This window comes from Lissotriton helveticus, chromosome 12 (genome assembly GCF_964261635.1).
Source record: "Lissotriton helveticus chromosome 12, aLisHel1.1, whole genome shotgun sequence".
Lineage (NCBI taxonomy): Eukaryota > Metazoa > Chordata > Amphibia > Caudata > Salamandridae > Lissotriton > Lissotriton helveticus.
In genome coordinates this window covers 856,866,074-856,884,472 of record NC_136073.1, presented here as the reverse complement: position 1 = coordinate 856,884,472, position 18,399 = coordinate 856,866,074, and the positions used below count along the sequence as shown (strand labels likewise).

General features: G+C 43.2%; 1 protein-coding gene across 2 annotated transcripts in view; it reads right to left on the bottom strand.

Moving 5' to 3' along the window:
• Positions 1–18,399, bottom strand: part of KDM4B (lysine demethylase 4B) — a 374,991-nt gene that overhangs the window by 76,350 nt on the left and 280,242 nt on the right. For both annotated transcript variants that reach the window (XM_078669809.1, XM_078669808.1), the window contains exons 16-19: positions 17,859–18,078; positions 7,692–7,768; positions 7,327–7,382; positions 1,883–1,991 (exon numbers count right to left, since the gene is read on the bottom strand). In XM_078669809.1, the coding sequence (XP_078525935.1) occupies positions 1,883–1,991; positions 7,327–7,382; positions 7,692–7,768; positions 17,859–18,078 (462 nt within the window). The remainder of the gene's footprint in view (positions 1–1,882; positions 1,992–7,326; positions 7,383–7,691; positions 7,769–17,858; positions 18,079–18,399) is intronic.

Genomic DNA, 18,399 nt, shown 5'->3' with positions numbered 1-18,399 from the left:
TGTTCGGTTCTGGTCCCGAGTACATGAGGTCATGGAAACTGTCACAGGTGTGTCCCTGCTGCCCGAGGCCAGGCGTTGTTTGCTGAATGTCTGGGAACCTAATGACTACAGCTCAGCACAGGTCATATGGGCGACCCTCGGAAATATGGTCGCGAAGAGGGACATTGCCCAGCTCTGGGGTTCACATAGACCACCTACCTTATCCAAGTGGAAAGAAAACATGGACTGGTGCATGTTCCGGGAGAAGACTGTATACCTTTCCCGGGCACGGCCCAGGAAATGGGGTAGAATATGGTCCCAATGGAACGCTTATCGTGGTAATATATGTACTCCCCCACAGGATGTAACCATTGATGTGTCTTCGTCCCCCTGATTGGCATTCTCTCGTCATCTATGGTCAATAACTCCGCTTGTTTCCTTGTCCGCCCCTGTCCCCGTCCTATCCGAATGCTTTGTGTTCATTTTGCCTTTGAGCTCTGCCTGCACGGACCCACGACAATGTATTATTATGTTTCTGCCTTGTGAGGTTTGGTTTGTTTTTCTGTATGTCTGTTTCTTTTCAATAAAAAAAAAAAAAAAAAGAAACACTAATTCTTAAAGAAAAAGTCACTTTTACCACCTCGCAGCAATTAATGTCTTGGAAGATATGCTTGCAAGATATTACTAAGATTTCTGAATAACCACTCCGGACACCAATACTCGTAAGTACAGCTAGGAAGTTTTTTTTTTTTTACATTAACATGCTTTAAGAAAGGTCCATACTTTGGAGCATAAATGTAATTTAAAAATTGTTTTGTTTAATTTACTATAGAGCATTTTTTCACTTCATTTTCTTTTAAAATGCTGCTTTTCCTTCTAAAGTTGTCTTACCTCCTGAAATGCACTGCATAGTACTTAAATAGGTAAACTCTGAAAAGCTATATAAAAAACAACTTAGAAAGAAACCGGTGTGGATGTACAAAGGATTTGACTATCAAATGACAATAGTTAACAAATCAAAGTATTTCTTTCCATGACATTTTTTTACTTCATATCACCTTTGTCTTTTGTAGCCGCCACAGTGTTGAGCTCCAAGATGTGGAACTATGCTCATTATGTACTAAAAAAACAGCTATAGTTTGTTAGGATCATATGTGGACATCTTGGCTGTGCTTCATAATGATCGCCTGAAGAAATTGGACTTTACAGCTTCCAAAAAGGTGTGTGGACCATGTTGATCTTCTTTCCGCAGCCAAAAGATGGCAGTGAATGTTTCCATAACCAAAGCAGTATTATAAAGGGGCAGGGCCACATGGCAAATGTCAAGAGATGCATGGCAGATAAAACATACTTACAGAGACTGCTGGTATCTTAATATACCCACATCAGATCACCCAAGTAACCTTGGGTGGGTGGGTGGGGGGGGGGGGGGTTAGACATTTTCAGAAATAAAGTCCTCTCCAACGCCTTAATTTTAGAGGCGACTTTAGGTCTTCTATTATTACACAAGGTACCGTCTCCTTGTAGAAGTTCTTGTTCTTCTTACCTGAATAAGTGATAAAAGCAACTAGCGCAGATCCCCAGTTCTCTGTATCTTGTTTGTTTTTTCAACGAAACTGATTTACTCTGTTATGCAAGTGTACAAAAGGTTTAGGCTTTGATTATAGAGTTTTACTCATTTTACCTGTTTTTTGACTAGATACGTAAGAGCCAACACCTACACAACTAAGAAAGGCATAAATGATCCCAACCTTTTGAAAATTTCTTTAAGTGAAGCTCTGCTCACAAATGGCATTACTATATTTTCACACCCATGGGAATCTGACCAACATCCACTCATGTTACGCTTCATCCAACGAATAAAAGAACTAGCAGACAATAATCAGAGGAGTTTTATTCTTACCAATTTGCACCTTTCCTCTGGGACAGCACTAACATCCACGGGATGTCGCTCTAGCACATTGACGAACTTGACTTCCGGTACAGCAATAGCACAGATCACATGGACCCACCTACAGATAAATGCACTGAATCAGAAAATTTGGAGACCAGAAGTTTAATGGCTTAGTAATGGGTGTTTAATTCATTTTATTGCTGAGGTTGCAACTCCTGGCAAAGTGTCTCCTGCTTAAGCGGTCTCCACATGCCTCAGACCTTGCTTATAACCTTCAACATCTGAAAAATGAAACAGCCACTTGACCTACAGATTGAGTAACAGTTACTAGACCCATCGCTTCTCCATTTAACCTTGTTTTTTAACGACTAAAATACGGATGTTAGGCACAGGTTTTTGACTTGTCAAAATATCCCATTAATCTGGGTGTGGCGGCTCAGTGGACTGATGAACCCACTGCAAGTATCTGTCTTTAACACCATGGATACAGTTGTTCCACTCAGCCTGAGGTTAATAAAAGGAGTACCATTGAGTTAGGAAGGAAATGTAAATTATTGGTCATTAGCGCCAAAGGGTTCCTTTAGTAAATTGTGCTCAACTAATATATCTGTTTTCTTGTTTGCTTAATTTACACAGTGTAATATAGTCGTTCTGGGGTGGAGCAACTCAGAAGGGTGCATGGGATGTTGCTAACACCACCTCAAAACGGTTGCTATTTTTCATGCAAGACTAACATCACTAATCATGGCCATGCAAACCTTTCAGAAGTGACTGTGAAAGGGCTGTCCAGCTCTACTATTCTTCAGTGACATGGCAGAATCTGACCCAGCAGTGCCAGCATTACAGAAGCGGAGCACAAGTCTGACCCATACCCATGTCAACCGCCTTTAACAGGTCCAGGCGTTTGATAAGTATTCCTCGGTCGTGCCAGCCACCCAATAGTAATGCTGATCTGTGATAAACTATACTACAAGCATGCCTGCCTTTAAGAGATGATCAAGACTGGCGAGTACTGTGCGGCCAAGATGCCCCTTGTTTTGTGTCACCTTCAACCATTCTAGGCGTTTTAGCCAGTATTACATTCAATTCTGCTATTTTTGTTCTCTTTTATTCCCATATGTGAGCTCCCCAGTCTCAGCATAGGAACGGCTGTTTATTAACCCCTTCCACGCTCATGACGAGCTCAGCTCGTCATGAGGTACGCCTGTCGTACGCTCATGACGAGCTGAGCTCGTCATGTAACGCGGTATTTGCTCATCTTTAGCGCACAGCGGGAAAACGCTTCGCGCTGATGGGGTTAATAGGCCATAATAGTATTAAGTTTTAGCACTTGAAAGCATGCCACTAATAACATCTGTTGGTGGCTGTTCCCATGCCCTACCGCCTTGCAGAGCCAGTCACGAGTGTTAAAAATATGAATTTTCTGATGGATATTTCTATCTGCATATAACTCATCTTTTAAATCCTCCTCATCTGGAAAATCTTACAATAGCTAATGGATGCCAGTAGACTGTGATAGTGGCCTCCAGACATAACTACTCTTAGCTAAAATCTAGACACCACCCCTGCCTGCTGGCATACGTTTTTTGGGAATGTATGACGTTACATCGCATACATTCTTAACGCATGACTTTACAACGCGGTCGTTACAACGACTGCATTGTTACCACGCGTGCCATTACAACACAAGTCGTTTCAACGACTTGCTGCAGGGGTTGCGCTGGACTTAGGAATAGTATTAATTACTATTCCTACGCCAATTTGTGCAACAGCAGGAAAGGTGTTGGATTTAAAATCCAACAAATTCCCTGGTGGTGCAAGCCCCCTACAGCAAGTCGTTGATACGACTTGCGATGTAATGGCACACGTGGTAACAACGTGACTGTTGTAACGACTGCGTTGTAAAGAAATTGCGTTTATTTCTGCAGTTTCTCTGGAAACTGTACCAGACTACAAAAATGTAATCCAGCAGTGTAGCATTGATGTCACCACCAAAAGTTACCTACGGTTTCCAAACTTGCTATGTTTGTCAGATGTACATGTCGTCACTGACAAGCAAGAATTTTGCCTGATGTCTGTCAGCAAAACCCAGCTCCAAAGGTTTGTGGCAAATGCGCTCTTATGTACCCGAGGGCGATAAAGAAGACTGGATGAACCTTTCATGGTACCCATTCTGAATCTTGAATCAGGGCACCACAAATTCCTCAGTCCAATGTCGACTCCACACAAACATGGTTTTAAAGGAGGCTATTCTGCAGATCTTCTATATTGCTTTGGTGGCATCTGGTGCGCTGTACAGCCCCATGTAACCATCTCGATCTCCAGTGGTACCTCTGCCCGCAGACCGTCCGCTGCGACTGGCTGATGCTGCTCAAAGTTTGTCCCTTCCACTACCGGCTGTGCTTCTGCCACTTTGCAGACGACCTCACCTATTGTTAGGCCATCTGCACCACAAGTGGCACGTCTACTGGGTGCAGCAGCACCAGTGTTTGATTTGGATGCTTTATTGGTAAGATTTCCTCCCATGCTGCATATACGATCCCTAAATCTCAACCATGTGTCAAAGATGAGCTTCCCTGCTGCTCCCCCTTTCTCAGTGGTATCCATAATTCAAGAGGATGGAAAACATTTTCAGCTTTGACGCAATTCTAATGCCGCACGAGGTTCTGCATTATGATTGAGGAAGTGGACAATTATCTCCCTCCACTTTATTCTGATTTGGTTCTTAAGATTTACATCTCCAGATTCGACTCGATTAAGGAGAGCTTTTCCTTTGAAGTAGTCCTTAGGAGCTGTAGTACTGTTTGAACTATCCCTTTGGCCTGAGGAAGCAATAGCTAATATGTTTAATGAGATCCTTCAGCCTGAGCCCTGTACTTCTGAGCCCCATTTGCCTTTCAGCAATGTTCTGGTTGACCCTATATTGGCAGCCTGGGCCAAGGCCTTTTTGGCCCCTGTAGTTATCCATCCAATTGTTATATGAGGTAGACTGGGAACTGTGGACCCTAAACGTCTGGTGCGGTACCCTACTCCTGATAATCTTGTGGTACAGGCATTTATGTTAAATTAGTCTCTGGTGCTCCCAACTTCTCTGGATACTAAGTTAAAACATAATGATGTGCTAGTTATTAAAGTAGCCTCTTCCGGCAGCTTGTTCTTTAAACACTCCATGTCTTCTGACTTGCAAATGACACGGAAGGTTCTTTTGGCATTACCGAGCACGTTTTTCCATTTTCCAACACAAACCGTTAAATATGGTCAGGATACAGCCAAACATATTTTAACATCTTGCCTTGATTCAATTAACTCTTTTCTTTCCCACGGTACAGGAAACATACTCTTTGTTTGCAGGCAAGTCTGGGTGCACTCAAACCTAATTTTCTTGATATGTTCACACTTTGTTGACTATACCCTTTGATTGGGATTGGTTCTTTGTGATAACGCCAACTTACCTTGGAGAAATTTAAGAATAGCGGTTTTACTGCACGTTTTCTGGGTTAGCCTCCCTAGTTGACCAGTTCTAGCAGTATTATTAAAAGTACAGAGCAACAAGCAGGGCAGTGTGGGATCAAACGCTTTGAGGCGAGGCCCAACAGAATTTCGCAATGTGACTTGCTAAGCATGTTCCCTCATCACCAGGGCAAACACCATGAGTGGCATCTACAGCTGAAGGTAGCTAAAGGAATCTTTGTCCAATAGGGTGTGCACAGGGCACTTGAGTTTCCATCTTCAGGGTCAAAAGGAGACACACTGTGACTTTGGTACAACTTTGGCTCTGTACTGAAAAAACTCAGGTGGTACCAAGCAAAGGTCATCCTGATGTCCTCAGAGGGTCGGGAATTTATAATCCAGAACATCAGACCTCCCTTTTGGGATGATCCTTCCGTCCCAGTAACAGGGTAAAGTCCTCCATCCAAACCTTAGTGATGTACACATTAATGTGTGGACTTTGAGTGGAACCATCCGAGACGGGCTGGCCTAGCAGAAGTGGTGGATGTCATTCTGGCTCGATGCCACCTTCCACCAAGTCAATATATTTATGTCATTCGGCTCAAGCTATTGCCCGAGTAAGGTGAAGCATATTTAGACCTTTCGGGTGAAAATAGGACTTAAAAAACAAAAAAAATATTGTGTTTGGCCCAGCAACCATGTTGTGGGCAAGGTTAGCGAGAACTTATCAATACTTTTTGTTTGTCTTATCAGCTCTTGTTAATTCAACCACCTGTGTGATGAGTTTTCTAAAAGGGCTTTCACATAATTTTCCTCTTCTTGACCTTCTCAATGTTATGCTGTTTTAGCCACTCTATATATGCAGTCCACAGCTTCCTACCTCGAAGTATGTTTTTGTCATTGCAATAACTTTTGCACATCACACGAGTAAGCTTCAGGCCTTGTTGGTTTAACCTCTGTATTTGATTTCTTTCTTTACAAACTGATAACTAAGATTTGTGCAGCCCTTTTCCTGAAATTAGTATCTCCCTTCCATGTCCTTCTCTCCAGCTCATTCGTCCAAGAAGAAGGCGATCCTGGTATGGCCTTAGTTTCTGTATTGATAGGACTAACGAATACCGCTGTGATCAGCTGTTTATTGACTTCACCGGTGTGAGAAGTGAAAGACGGTCCAGAAGGAAACCGTATCCTAGTGGATTGTAGTCTGCATCTGTGTTATGCTTTAGCTGAAAAGGGATTCTTAAAGCCTTGGAGCCCATTTCTCAAGATTGAAGGCTGAGACAAGAGGCTTGGCTTTGAGGGTTTCTATTATTGACATCTACCAGCCAGCTAAATGGGCTTTCATCCATATTTCTAACAGGCACTACTGATAGATTATCCGGTTCACGGTGCGGACCATTTTGCTAGTGGGGCTGGCAGTACTTCTGGTATAAGTCCACTCCTCAGACACACCTTCTTTGGGAGGGCATTTCTTTGTACAAATTCAGAAGCTGAGAAATTTGCTGTTAGAAGTATCCATCAGAAGAATAAGTAACATGCTTTCAGTAACACTTTTTTGGGTTAATACTCTATATGCCTGCAGAGTTCTCAATACCTTTCCATTATTGGGTTAAAGGAATTACTTGATTCTTACTTGGCACATGGAAAAGAACATAATAAATAAATCAGAACCATGTTGCTGACGGATGGTTCTGAAAAGTTTCAGGCTTGCAGAATTTCTATACGTTCCAGTCAGTACTGTCAAATAATTAACTCATTAATAGGGTCGAATAAAGAGATTTAAAAAAATGACCTTAATAAATCCTTAACATCAATTGTGAGCAAGGAGGTGCAGTTTATGAAATAATCAGCTCTGGCCAGTTTAGTACATGAGTGATGCATCAGACGAGGACAAAGATGTCAACAAGGCACTGCATATAACACATGAGGGAAATGGGGGATGGAGGTGAGGGGTCCTAGCCCTTTTCACCTGCGAATATTAACTATCACTTTGTAACACTCACCGTTTGTCCGTGGTCATCTGCAGTGCTCCCCCTCTGAGATTACACAGACAGCAATCCTGTGGCAACAAAATGTATATTAAAACTTGGAAATCCTTCAAGCTCACCACAATTACCCAGGGTATGGCTGTTTCTCTTGGCCTTGATGTAAACATACTTTTTATGATAACTGGAACTGCAGTCTACTTTAATTTGACAAGGTTGCTGTTCTTAGAAGTTCAAAGCCAAATAAAAAGAACTGCCAGCCTGACATAAATGTCTTTACTGATCCTGCCCCTGAATTTGAAGCCCACTCTTGGTCCAGCACAGTCACTCTTCTCTGCCCAGATGTCTTTTCTGATTCAAGTGAGAATGGATCAGATACTTACAGCTGTCCAAGCTTTCACTGAGCATCGGGAACAGGTCCAGTTCACTCTCACCCTATCTGGTTGTATCCCGTAACAGCCTAAAAAAGACAAGAGGCAAGCGCATGATCCAACTGTCTTTCGGCTCCCAAAAATGCAGGTCTTCAATTTCAACTTCAGGTTAATCACCCAAGCTGCAAATCCAAGCAACATCTTCAACTCTAAAACCACACACTACAAACACTGGACTGATATTTGACCTAGGTCCCCAATCTGATAAGGTAAAGCAAACTAAACTAAACATTTTCTTTTTTTAGATATACAGTAAATCATTTCTGTTCTCTCATTAGAAATATTTAGAAGAAAATAACCAAAAGATGTATTGTACTAAGCATTTTTAAATCGGTTACAGTATTGTATATTTATCAATCTGTTTCAGAGAGACCCTGTAAAATATTCCAAAACTTTATATAATGCCAAGCAACTCTGACTGTATTTAAGACTCAAGTTTGCCTGTACGGCTACTGCTTGGTGAACCTGTACTGCCCTGCTTGGAAGGGTGTTCCTGGCCTGTGTGTTGGCCCTAGTAATATCAACACATTTGCAAGCCCATTGGAGTTCTCCATGTCTTATTTTGGTTTTGTTACCATCAGGGTGGTGCTCAAATGTCTGCTGATACATAACTTGTAACACCTTTCTCAGTGAAGATGGGTACTTCCTCATGAATCTATGCTATGAAGGTGACTGGTACTGGTGGCAGCATGATGTTAGTAAAGTACAGCCATTTTATTTCAACACTTGTACCCCTTTGTGAAGAATACTTTTTTTTTTTTTTTTACTTTTTTATTGATATCAAAATGCAGTTATACAGCGTCGTGCCGACATCCCTGAGGCAGGCCGCTATCAAACAGTAAATCAACAGCAAGGATGTTTAATAGTCCATAGCATGCAATGGACAAACTGTAGCAGCATCTCTTAAGCATCGACAGTGAGCACATATAACAGCAGAAAAACATTGAAGGTGACATTTGTCGGTAGAAAGGCATGCAGCAGGTAGCTAGCAATGAAAAGGAGTACAGGACACCCGCATATATATGAATGTCTAAGGATCTCAAAGCCGCATGTTTCAATTCAAGGAATGTCTATCCACCAATTTCTCCTACCACCCTCCCTCCCCCACCCTCACTAAAAAGAAAAAAACATAGATAAAACCAAACTCTGTTGTAGAGGATAAACCCACATACGGGCGTTAGGTCAGGTGTAAGTAAGTATAATGTCTTTGGGCGGGGCGACGCCTAGCGATCCCACCGGCATAATCAGCAGTCAATATAGCAAAGGGGGCCATGGAAGCGCGGGGAGGGGGGGAGGAGGGGACCACTCGTGCAGGAGGGGGGGGGAGAAGGTACAGTGTCCAGGCGACGCAGAATAGGCCCCAGACACGCATGACCACCTCATACCCAGAGCACCCATAGAAGATGTAGCCACCCCCCAAGGCATGCTGTCGCAGAGGAGTGTAGCTGCAGGGAAAGTGGGGTCATCCCATATCATCGGATATCGCTCCTGTTAGCGATTGTATAGAGTCAGGAGAGGATGCGCGTTCCCGCGTCCACTGCGTAAAGGGCTCCCAGATGTCTCTAGGTCTGGAAGCGGAGGGCATCAATTCCCAGTATCGCTCAAGCTGTGTGTTTCCGTATGTCACATCTCGAACCCATGCAGCAAACGAAGGAGTCAGTCGCCTACCCCAGTGCACCGCCACCTGTCGCTTAGCATAAAGGAGCAGTATCGCATGCAGTTTTCTGTGTGCGGGTAATGTGTCATGAACCCAGCCCAGCAGCCCCAGTAGCGGGGTCGGTGTGTCAGACCTATGAAGTATCTGGTTAATAGCAGTGAAAATGTCCAGCCAGTATTGCTCCAGTTTCGGGCACCTCCAAGCCACATGTATAAAGGAGGCACTTTCACGGCACTTTCACGGCCGCATTTCCAACAGTCAGAGCCTTCCCTGAGACCCATGCGCTGTAGTGATAACGGCGTTCGGTAATACCTGTGCAAAAACTTAAAATGTACTAATCGCAGCCTGTAATTGGGCGACAACATCGTAAGTTGACCACAGCAGAATTCCCACTGCTCCTCTGTAAGGGGCTCCTCGAGGTCTGCACTCCAAGCCCGCATTGATGGGGGCACTATGACGGGGGACTTGTCCTGCATACAGTTGTACAATCGGGACACAAGTTTTTTGGGGGAGGGTCTCGAAAGCAGATTTTGAAGGGCCACAAGTTGCGGCGGTTCTTCAGGGAACTGAGGCCACATCGTTTTACAGGACGCCTTCAGTGAGTGGTATAAAAGTAAGTCAGAAAATGACTCCGGGTGTTCCCCCCCTCGTGTGTCCAGGTCTCGAAAGGTGCCATTAGGGTACAGGTCAGCAAACGTGTGTAGTGTCTGCCCTTGAAGCTTAATTGTGCCGCCGCCCACACACAAGCAGGGTAACATAGGGTTTCCCCGTAGCGGGATCGCTGGCGCATATAGTACGGGTAGTCTGGCTCTGTTGCGCAATTCGCACCACGTCCAGCGAAGTAGTTCTACCGTGTCCACATCTTTTGAAGGGCGAGACACCTTGCCATATAACGTTACGTTTAGAGGGGATGGGGCCGCCGCAGCCATCTCCACCGCAACATGCGGCTGGTAAGGGGTGGGAAAAGCCCAGAAGTGTAAAAACTGCGCCTGTGCACATAGTGAATATAGTTTCATGTCAGGCGCACCCAGGCCGCCCTGCCGCAGTGGGAGCGTAAGCAGCGCCCAAGATGTTCTCGCCTGGCCACCAGCCCATACAAGTGTCAGAAGCAGTGAGCGCACTCTTGCATGAAAATGCGCTGTCAACGGTATGGGAAGATTGACGAATAAGTAAAGGAACTTGGGGAGGACAACCATCTTCGCCAGTGCTATCCTTGCGACCAGTGATAAGGGTAGTTTGTTCCATATAGCCACTTTGCCCTCTAGCCAATCAACTGCTCTCCCAAAATTGAGAGACCACAATTCCTGCAAATCACGGCTTATCCAAATACCAAGGTATTTCACAGCTTCAATTTCCCATCGTAGTGGGTAATCCGATGGTGTCTCCAGCGTGGCGTCAGTGAGAGGGAAGACTACAGACTTCGACCAGTTTATGGATATCCCAGCCAAGCCTTCAAAACGGACAAATTCTCGCAATAGGGGGTTTAGGTTTACCGCGGGATTGAGAATATACAGCGTGACATCATCTGCGTATATGGATATAAGCAGGCTTCTTGAGCTGAACCCTATTCCTCTAGCTGTATGGTGTTGTCGAATCCGAGCGGCAAGAGGCTCCATCGCTATCGCAAATAGCAGTGGGGATAAGGGACAGCCCTGTCTGGTCCCGCGGGATATGGCGAATGACTCCGAAACAAGTCCATTTATGCTTACTCTAGCTCTAGGCGCGACATACAGCACTTTAATCAAGTTTATGAAGAGGGGACTGAATCCCATACGGCCCAGAATCCTAAAGAGGAAGGGCCATTCAAGGGAATCAAATGCTTTGGTAGCATCCAGGAACGCAACCGCAGCTTGTGTAGAAGGATGCAAGTAGTGAAGGACGGAAAAAATCGTCCTCAGGTTATGGGACGTCACTCTGCCAGGTATAAAGCCAGATTGATCAGGGAGTGCCACCATCGGCAGCAAAGGCTGTAGCCTGTCCGCGATGATCTTGGCATATATCTTCGCATCTACGTTAATTAAGGAGAGAGGACGGTATGAATCTAGGATCTTTGTGAAGAATACTTACCAACTCCCCTTAGTAGAGGGTTGTCTACGGCCCATATCCTGGGACCCAGGCATTCATCATGTCTAGGGCATGTATGAGAGTGTGAATATGAGATGTGTGAATTCACAGGTGGACTGGTAGACTGTGGGGTGCAGTGCACAAGATGGCGGTCTGCTTTGTATAAATGCTTGCATCTCAGAAATAGCAGTCTGCATGTAAATATTTTGGCTTCCTTAAGTCTGTTTATACCAGAAATCTGACCAAAGAGGATATCCAGCGTATAAAGACTGAAGGAGAAACTTTTAAAGTCACTTGGCCTAAGAAACCTGAAAGAATTTCCCCGCGTCAAGTTTAAAGGATATGACGGTGGTCAACTATCCTCAAGTATTTTCTCAAAAAACATTACAGGAGCTGCAACTCTAAGAATAGTAAAAGGTGCCTAGCGAACAGAAAAATATATATTTTACTACTTGATATTGTCACGCATGGAGACAAAATAGGACACCTTGTCCAACTGACATACCAACAACTAGGGTGTCAAGATCTTTGCCCATAGATTGGCTGGTTCAGGAAGCTCAATCCCTTTTACAAAAAAGCAGTTGCAAGACAGCCAATACATAGAAAAGAAGTAGAGCATATATTCATGCTACATCCTGGTGAAAAACATTTAATTTTTAGAGTATTGTTTGATCTGAGGCCAGAAGTATACCAACAAATGGATGAAGAGAGAAATATTTGGAACGTTGGCTCTACCACACTGACCTTAATCTGGATGACTGGATTGCATCAGTTTATTCTCTAGATGTTTATACTCCCTTCCCATTACGCAAGGGCCACACGAAATTCTACAGGTTTCGGCTAGGCAGCTCTTATTAATACATGATACTACTTCAGCGTAAATTGCCCCTCAGGATTTAAAGGCCAACAAGAACCTCCACATTAATTTGGATGTGCTGATGGACCTGGGATTGTAGATCAGTTCTTCCAAATGACATCAAAGCAGATGCAGGTCATCTGGTACTTGGGCGCAGCACTAACCACAGACTTGGGAAGTGTGTTACCCTTGGGTGTAGACAGCGTCATCTAGACAATGTTTCCAAAAGTGAGACAAGTTTCGTCTCTCTTAACCAGCTTGGCCATGTGTATTTTCACTCTTCACAATGACAGGCTGCCAGTGCACATTCTACAGGAGTTGTCTTGAATATATATGGCCCTGATCAACTCAGAAGAAGAAATGTTTACATATCTGTATTCCTGGTTCTGCATTGTGGTTCATTGGAGTAATAAACTTTAGATTAAGTCCCTGCTTCTTTGGCCTCCCTAGTATACTTAAACGATGTAGTTAAATTATAAATCTGGTGCAAAAGTCAGCAAAATTAATGTTTGGTAGCATCTTCCAAATCCTATCACTGTCATTTTTAGGTTGAGCCTAGGCAGAGCTTCTCGTGTCTCTTCGAGACATGTATATACTTTGTTGGCTTACAGCCCACCAATTGCTTTTCATGTGTTTCTTTCAGGGTCCTTTAAAAGTCCTAGCTTCCAAGTGGTTAATCTTTCCTATTTGTCCCTCCTTTCTGCTGGTTTTCACTCCCACGGAGCAGCGCCCTATTACTTGTAGCCCTACACTTGTCCCATTTTAGCAACTATAAAAGGGACTACTTTTTCCTTTGCCTAAGAGCACTCCACACAGGCACTCAATATTTTCAGCTGCTCTGAGCTCCGATGTCAGGCAGCCACTTATTTACCATTTTCATAGAGTTCAGGGGGGGCGCAATTTCCAACGTCTCAAAATTAAAACGTTCTGCGGTGTATGGGTTTACAAAGTTGTTGCATTTACGCGAGCGTCATGTACTAAATGGCCTGCCAGTAAAAGTACGGACAGTATATTTAGTCAGGGTGTCACGTGACTTCGCTAAACCTTAAAACAATGTTCCTGACTGGGGTCCGGTATTTGCGATCGGAGAATAGCGTCTAAGAAAATGTGTTAAAAATAACGTGAATGAAAAGTTTAATGGGGGCCCGCAATCAATATCAACATGTGTAAATTTTTTTTTAAAACATCGCCTTTTAACAATCATGAAATTACATTAACAATTGCGTGCAGGCTGACTCGCTGTATTGGCGAGGGTAGTAGAAGACACAGAAAAGGGACAAGTGCTTGCAACCGAGTCCATAGCGCTGAAAACATGGCAGCCGTCTTAGAAACTACCTGCAACTTTTTGTAGTTTTGCTCATAGATTCTGAGTTACAAGTATAGGCACTTTGTCATTTATCAAGTGGGCATATCTGTTATAGAATTATTGTTATATTTTAAAATATAAATATTCCTTTCTTATTTTTTATATACATTTTTTTCACCTGTATATGATTGTTATACAAACCCTTGCTAACGTAATAAAATGTCAAAACCAGCGACAATAATTTATGAGAAAATCTGGTTTGAGCCGCACAGTGTAGTAGACGCTCAACCAGGTTTCTTTTCTGACATTACTGCTGCAATGAACAGTTCTTGGTATGGGGGTGAGGAGTTTTGCCGCCTCGGTCTCTATCTGTTTTTTTAGGTTTGTAAATGGGCGCTGTGATTGCAACATAAACATACGCACTTAATGTCACTCGAGAGATCCTGGAGCAGTGGATGCCAGTACATTATCACCTTGCCTTTCTGAGTAATTATGCTATGTCATCAGTAGCCAAGATATAGAGGTGAGCAACCCAATATACCCTTGCGGGCTCGGGCAATACTTGTTATAAGAAAAGGGCCAGCAAGGGATTTTGTTCTATTATTATTTATCAGCGTAATTAGAGCCTGTTATGAAAATCAGGGATCATAAAACTGTTCTTGGTCAGTAGCTGTAGTGAATTGTTCAGACAAAAAGTCACATAAGATCTATAAATACAGTGTTACCACACTAACACAGTAAATAAACGCGAAAACCAGGATTTTATGTTGTCTGAAGATTATTATTTGTTTTCAAGACAAAAAAATATTTTTATACAAAAACAGAAAACATTTTCATAAAAAAGGGGGGTACATACAGAAGTATTAGTTAGATATTCAAGGTATAGGTTATTTCATCCTTTGATATATCTAACAAAAGTCCAAACTGCTAAACACAAGATAACATAATGATTTCAACTAAACAGAAGAAAATCAAAAGTGATACAATGAGTTACACGCAGAATTGGACTGTATAGTCGACGTTTCGGTCTTGTAAGGAATTTTTCATAAGACCATCATCAGGACAAAGAATTTCTACATACAGTAGATGACCCTTTTTTTTCTCAAATAGAGGTACCTCCTTTCTCTATTAAAACAAAGACAACCGCAATTCCAAGGATTTTGGTAATGAGGAACAAAGAACTTAATTCTTTTTCTAACAGGATTACTCGTGTTCTGAGCTAAAGTTATTTCAATTGTTCAACACGGTATCCAATAATTGAAAATCGATGAAGGGACAACCATTCGATTTTCACATCGATGAAAGGAAGCACTCTCGGCAATGCACGCGTCGGACCACAAACAAATTAGGTTCTGCAAGCCAGTGGTCCGGCTAAATAACTTTAACTCAGAACACGAGTAATCCTGTTAGAAAAAGAATTAAGTTCTTTGTTCCTCATCACCAAAATCCTTGGAATTGCGGTTGTCTTTGTTTTAATAGAGAAAGGAGGTACCTCTATTTGAAAAAAAAAAAGAAAAAAAAAAAAGGGTCATCTACTGTATGTAGAAATTCTTTGTCCTGATGATGGTCTTATGAAAAATTCCTTACAAGACCGAAACGTCGACTATACAGTCCAAGTCTGCGTGTAACTCATTGTATCACTTTTGATTTTCTTCTGTTTAGTTGAAATCATTATGTTATCTTGTGTTTAGCAGTTTGGACTTTTGTTAGATATATCAAAGGATGAAATAACCTATACCTTGAATATCTAACTAATACTTCTGTATGTACCCCCCTTTTTTATGAAAATGTTTTCTGTTTTTGTATAAAAATATTTTTTTGTCTTGAAAACAAATAATAATCTTCAGACAACATAAAATCCTGGTTTTCGCGTTTATTTACTGTGTTAGTGTGGTAACACTGTATTTATAGATCTTATGTGACTTTTTGTCTGAACAATTCACTACAGCTACTGACCAAGAACAGTTTTATGATCCCTGATTTTCATAACAGGCTCTAATTACGCTGATAAATAATAATAGAACAAAATCCCTTGCTGGCCCTTTTCTTATAACATGTCATCAGTAGCGGCTCCTCTATAGGGCCGTTTGGTCGCTGTCCCCCTGCTTTCTCGCAGTGCGAGAAGGCAGAAACATAAATGGTAATAACTACCAATTGTTTCTGCCTTCTCGCACTGCGAGAAAGCTGAAGTTCCTGGTTGGGGGTGGGCGGTCCTGCTCGAGGGCAGGGGGGAGTGGCTTGCCCACTGTTGTTCATACTGACTGTTTGGGCGGCCTCAGGCTGCCCAAACAGTCAGTATGAAAAACAGTGGACAAGCCACCCCCTGCCCTCGAGCAACACCGCCCACTCTCCCTGTTCTCTATGTATGCTGCATACATGGCGAAAATGCTCCGGGTGCGGCGCGGCCTCACCAATCACAACGCTCCGGTGGAGGGGAGGGAGGCTGCCTGCAGCCTTCCTGATGACGAGCACTGCAGAAATTCAAAACGCAGGACGGCAGCAGTCTGGAGTCTCGGGAAGGTAAGTTTTACTTTTATTGTATATATATTTTTTTCCCTTAAACCCCTCCCGCCTCCCCCCATCCCCTCGGGGGCGCTGCCAACTCCATTTCCCCCCCCGCCCCCCCCACACGCCGGTAATGCCGGACACGACTGCGAAGGTGGTGTGCTGAGAGGGGCTCTGTGGGATTGGGTTTGCAGCTGTGCATGACATATGCTTTTTGTAACAGATTGCGTTGGGATAACCGGGATGTCGTGTAGGGTTATTGTGAAAGACTGGGCGCTCTCTCGGTGTTGGTCCTAAGGGTTTATCTATGCGTTTATTTTGAAGAGTTGAAATGATAGGTTACAGTGTAGGGAAGGAGGTGTGTGGGGTTTCTTTGACGAACAGCCTAACTACTAAGAACAGTGGGCAGTACTGTGTGGGTAGTTTTCAAGGCATTTGGTAGGAGTACGTGCAGTGTGTTTGATGCTCTTGGTGACATTAATAGTGTAGGTGTTATGTGCGGAGGTTGTGAGATGGGAAGCAATATATGCTTTATAGGCGGTGACAATTTTTTATGTGGTTTTCTGTGCGGTGTTTTGGGTCTGATATGCAGTGTTAATTAGCGAATACGTTTCGGTGTATCTTTGGGGAAGGTGAACCTCACTACTCGTCCGTGTACTCTTGAAAAGCATACAAGGGATGGCCCTTGAGATGGTTTCTGTGTTTAATGAAGTAAGTCATAACTGCAGGGAGGGTGAAATGTGGGTGTTTTGAACGGAGTGTTGTGCTCTTTGTATGCTGGTTTGTATGCTGGGTTTGTGGGTGAAAACTGGTTAGGGTGGAAACCAATTTTCGGTTGCTTTTTTCAGCATCCTGGGAAGATTGAGGTGCATATAGTCGTGTTTATGCGAAGGCTAGTGAAAATATGTATGGGCTGCGGTATGCAGAATTGAGTGCCGACGGTTCAAGGAGGATGTAAGGCTGGGGGGGATGAGATGATGTGCAGTCTTAGGGAGGGGGCGCATGATTATCCTTGGAGTACATGCTGGTTAATGATGGCCTGGAGTGTGTTATTGAAGCTTTGTAATGGCTGTTTTCTGAATACTGATAGGCCACGGATAGCTGAGCTCTGGCCTGGGGATTGCCAGAGTGATTACAAAAATGGTGAGGAGGGCCACTGATCTCCCCTTATGGCAGTCAGGCTCGCTCGCTAAGCTCACTCACCACTGGGCACTCACCCTGAACTTTTACGCCTCACCACTTTCAAATGTCACCTGCCGCCACTGCTGTAAAGTCACCAAAGATGGCATCAGTGACGTAGGTGAGACAGACACCGTCTTTACCGTTACTGAAACCTGGGCGGCGAAAGCAATTCAAAATATATATTTTGGTACTCTGAGGAAGACCGAGATTTGTTTGGAAAGTAGATGTCTGAATCATTGTTTCAGCTGTCCACTTTAGCCTCAAAGCCATTCACTTGAAGCTGCAAACTGAATGAAATTACATTAGCTGCCTTATAACATAAGGGGGGCTTACAAGTAACCTGATTGACTACACTAAAGAATTTGAAAACCCACTAGTAATTACAGGCTAATCAATCTGGGTTTATATATACATTTGGATGTCCCAGTAAGCAACTCAGAGTGAGAAAGTATTAGTTGAAATTATGCTTCCAGTACGGTGAACCTATTTTGCAATGACAGGCTGAAAGGAGCGCTCATTCTTTAAGTTTCTGCAATAATGGATACTCACTGGCATGAACCTGGAGGCAACATTTGGCACAGGAGATAAGCGGACTGGTCCCATCTTCTCCTATGTAAGAGTTGGCGGGAACAGGCTCTATGTTCTCACTGCTTGACGTGAAGCACATTTCAGGGACCAGGGGCTTTGTTTTGCTACCACATCGAGAGAGAGGGATGAAAATGTTGGTATCGCCTTTGACAGAAGGATTTTGGATAGGAGTCTTTCCAGGCTGGAATGTTAGAGTGAGGGAAGCAAAGAAAGAGCAATAATGGTTATAGAAAACTCTTTCATTATACAGAAGGACATTTAGAAGGAGAAAAGACTGAGAGAATAGAGTAGAAGTCGGATTAAGAAGAGAAGAAAAGATTCAGGACACGAAAGTGCTAAAAAGAGAGCATGTTCCACATAGTTTGCTTAAAGCATTATTAGAACAAAAAGCCAACTTCATTAAGTTTCATAAACTCTGACATCAAAGACTGGACATAATTAAGGTGCCTTGTAATTAGAAAAGAAGATTAACATAGCTGTGCGAGGCTTATTCAGTTCTATA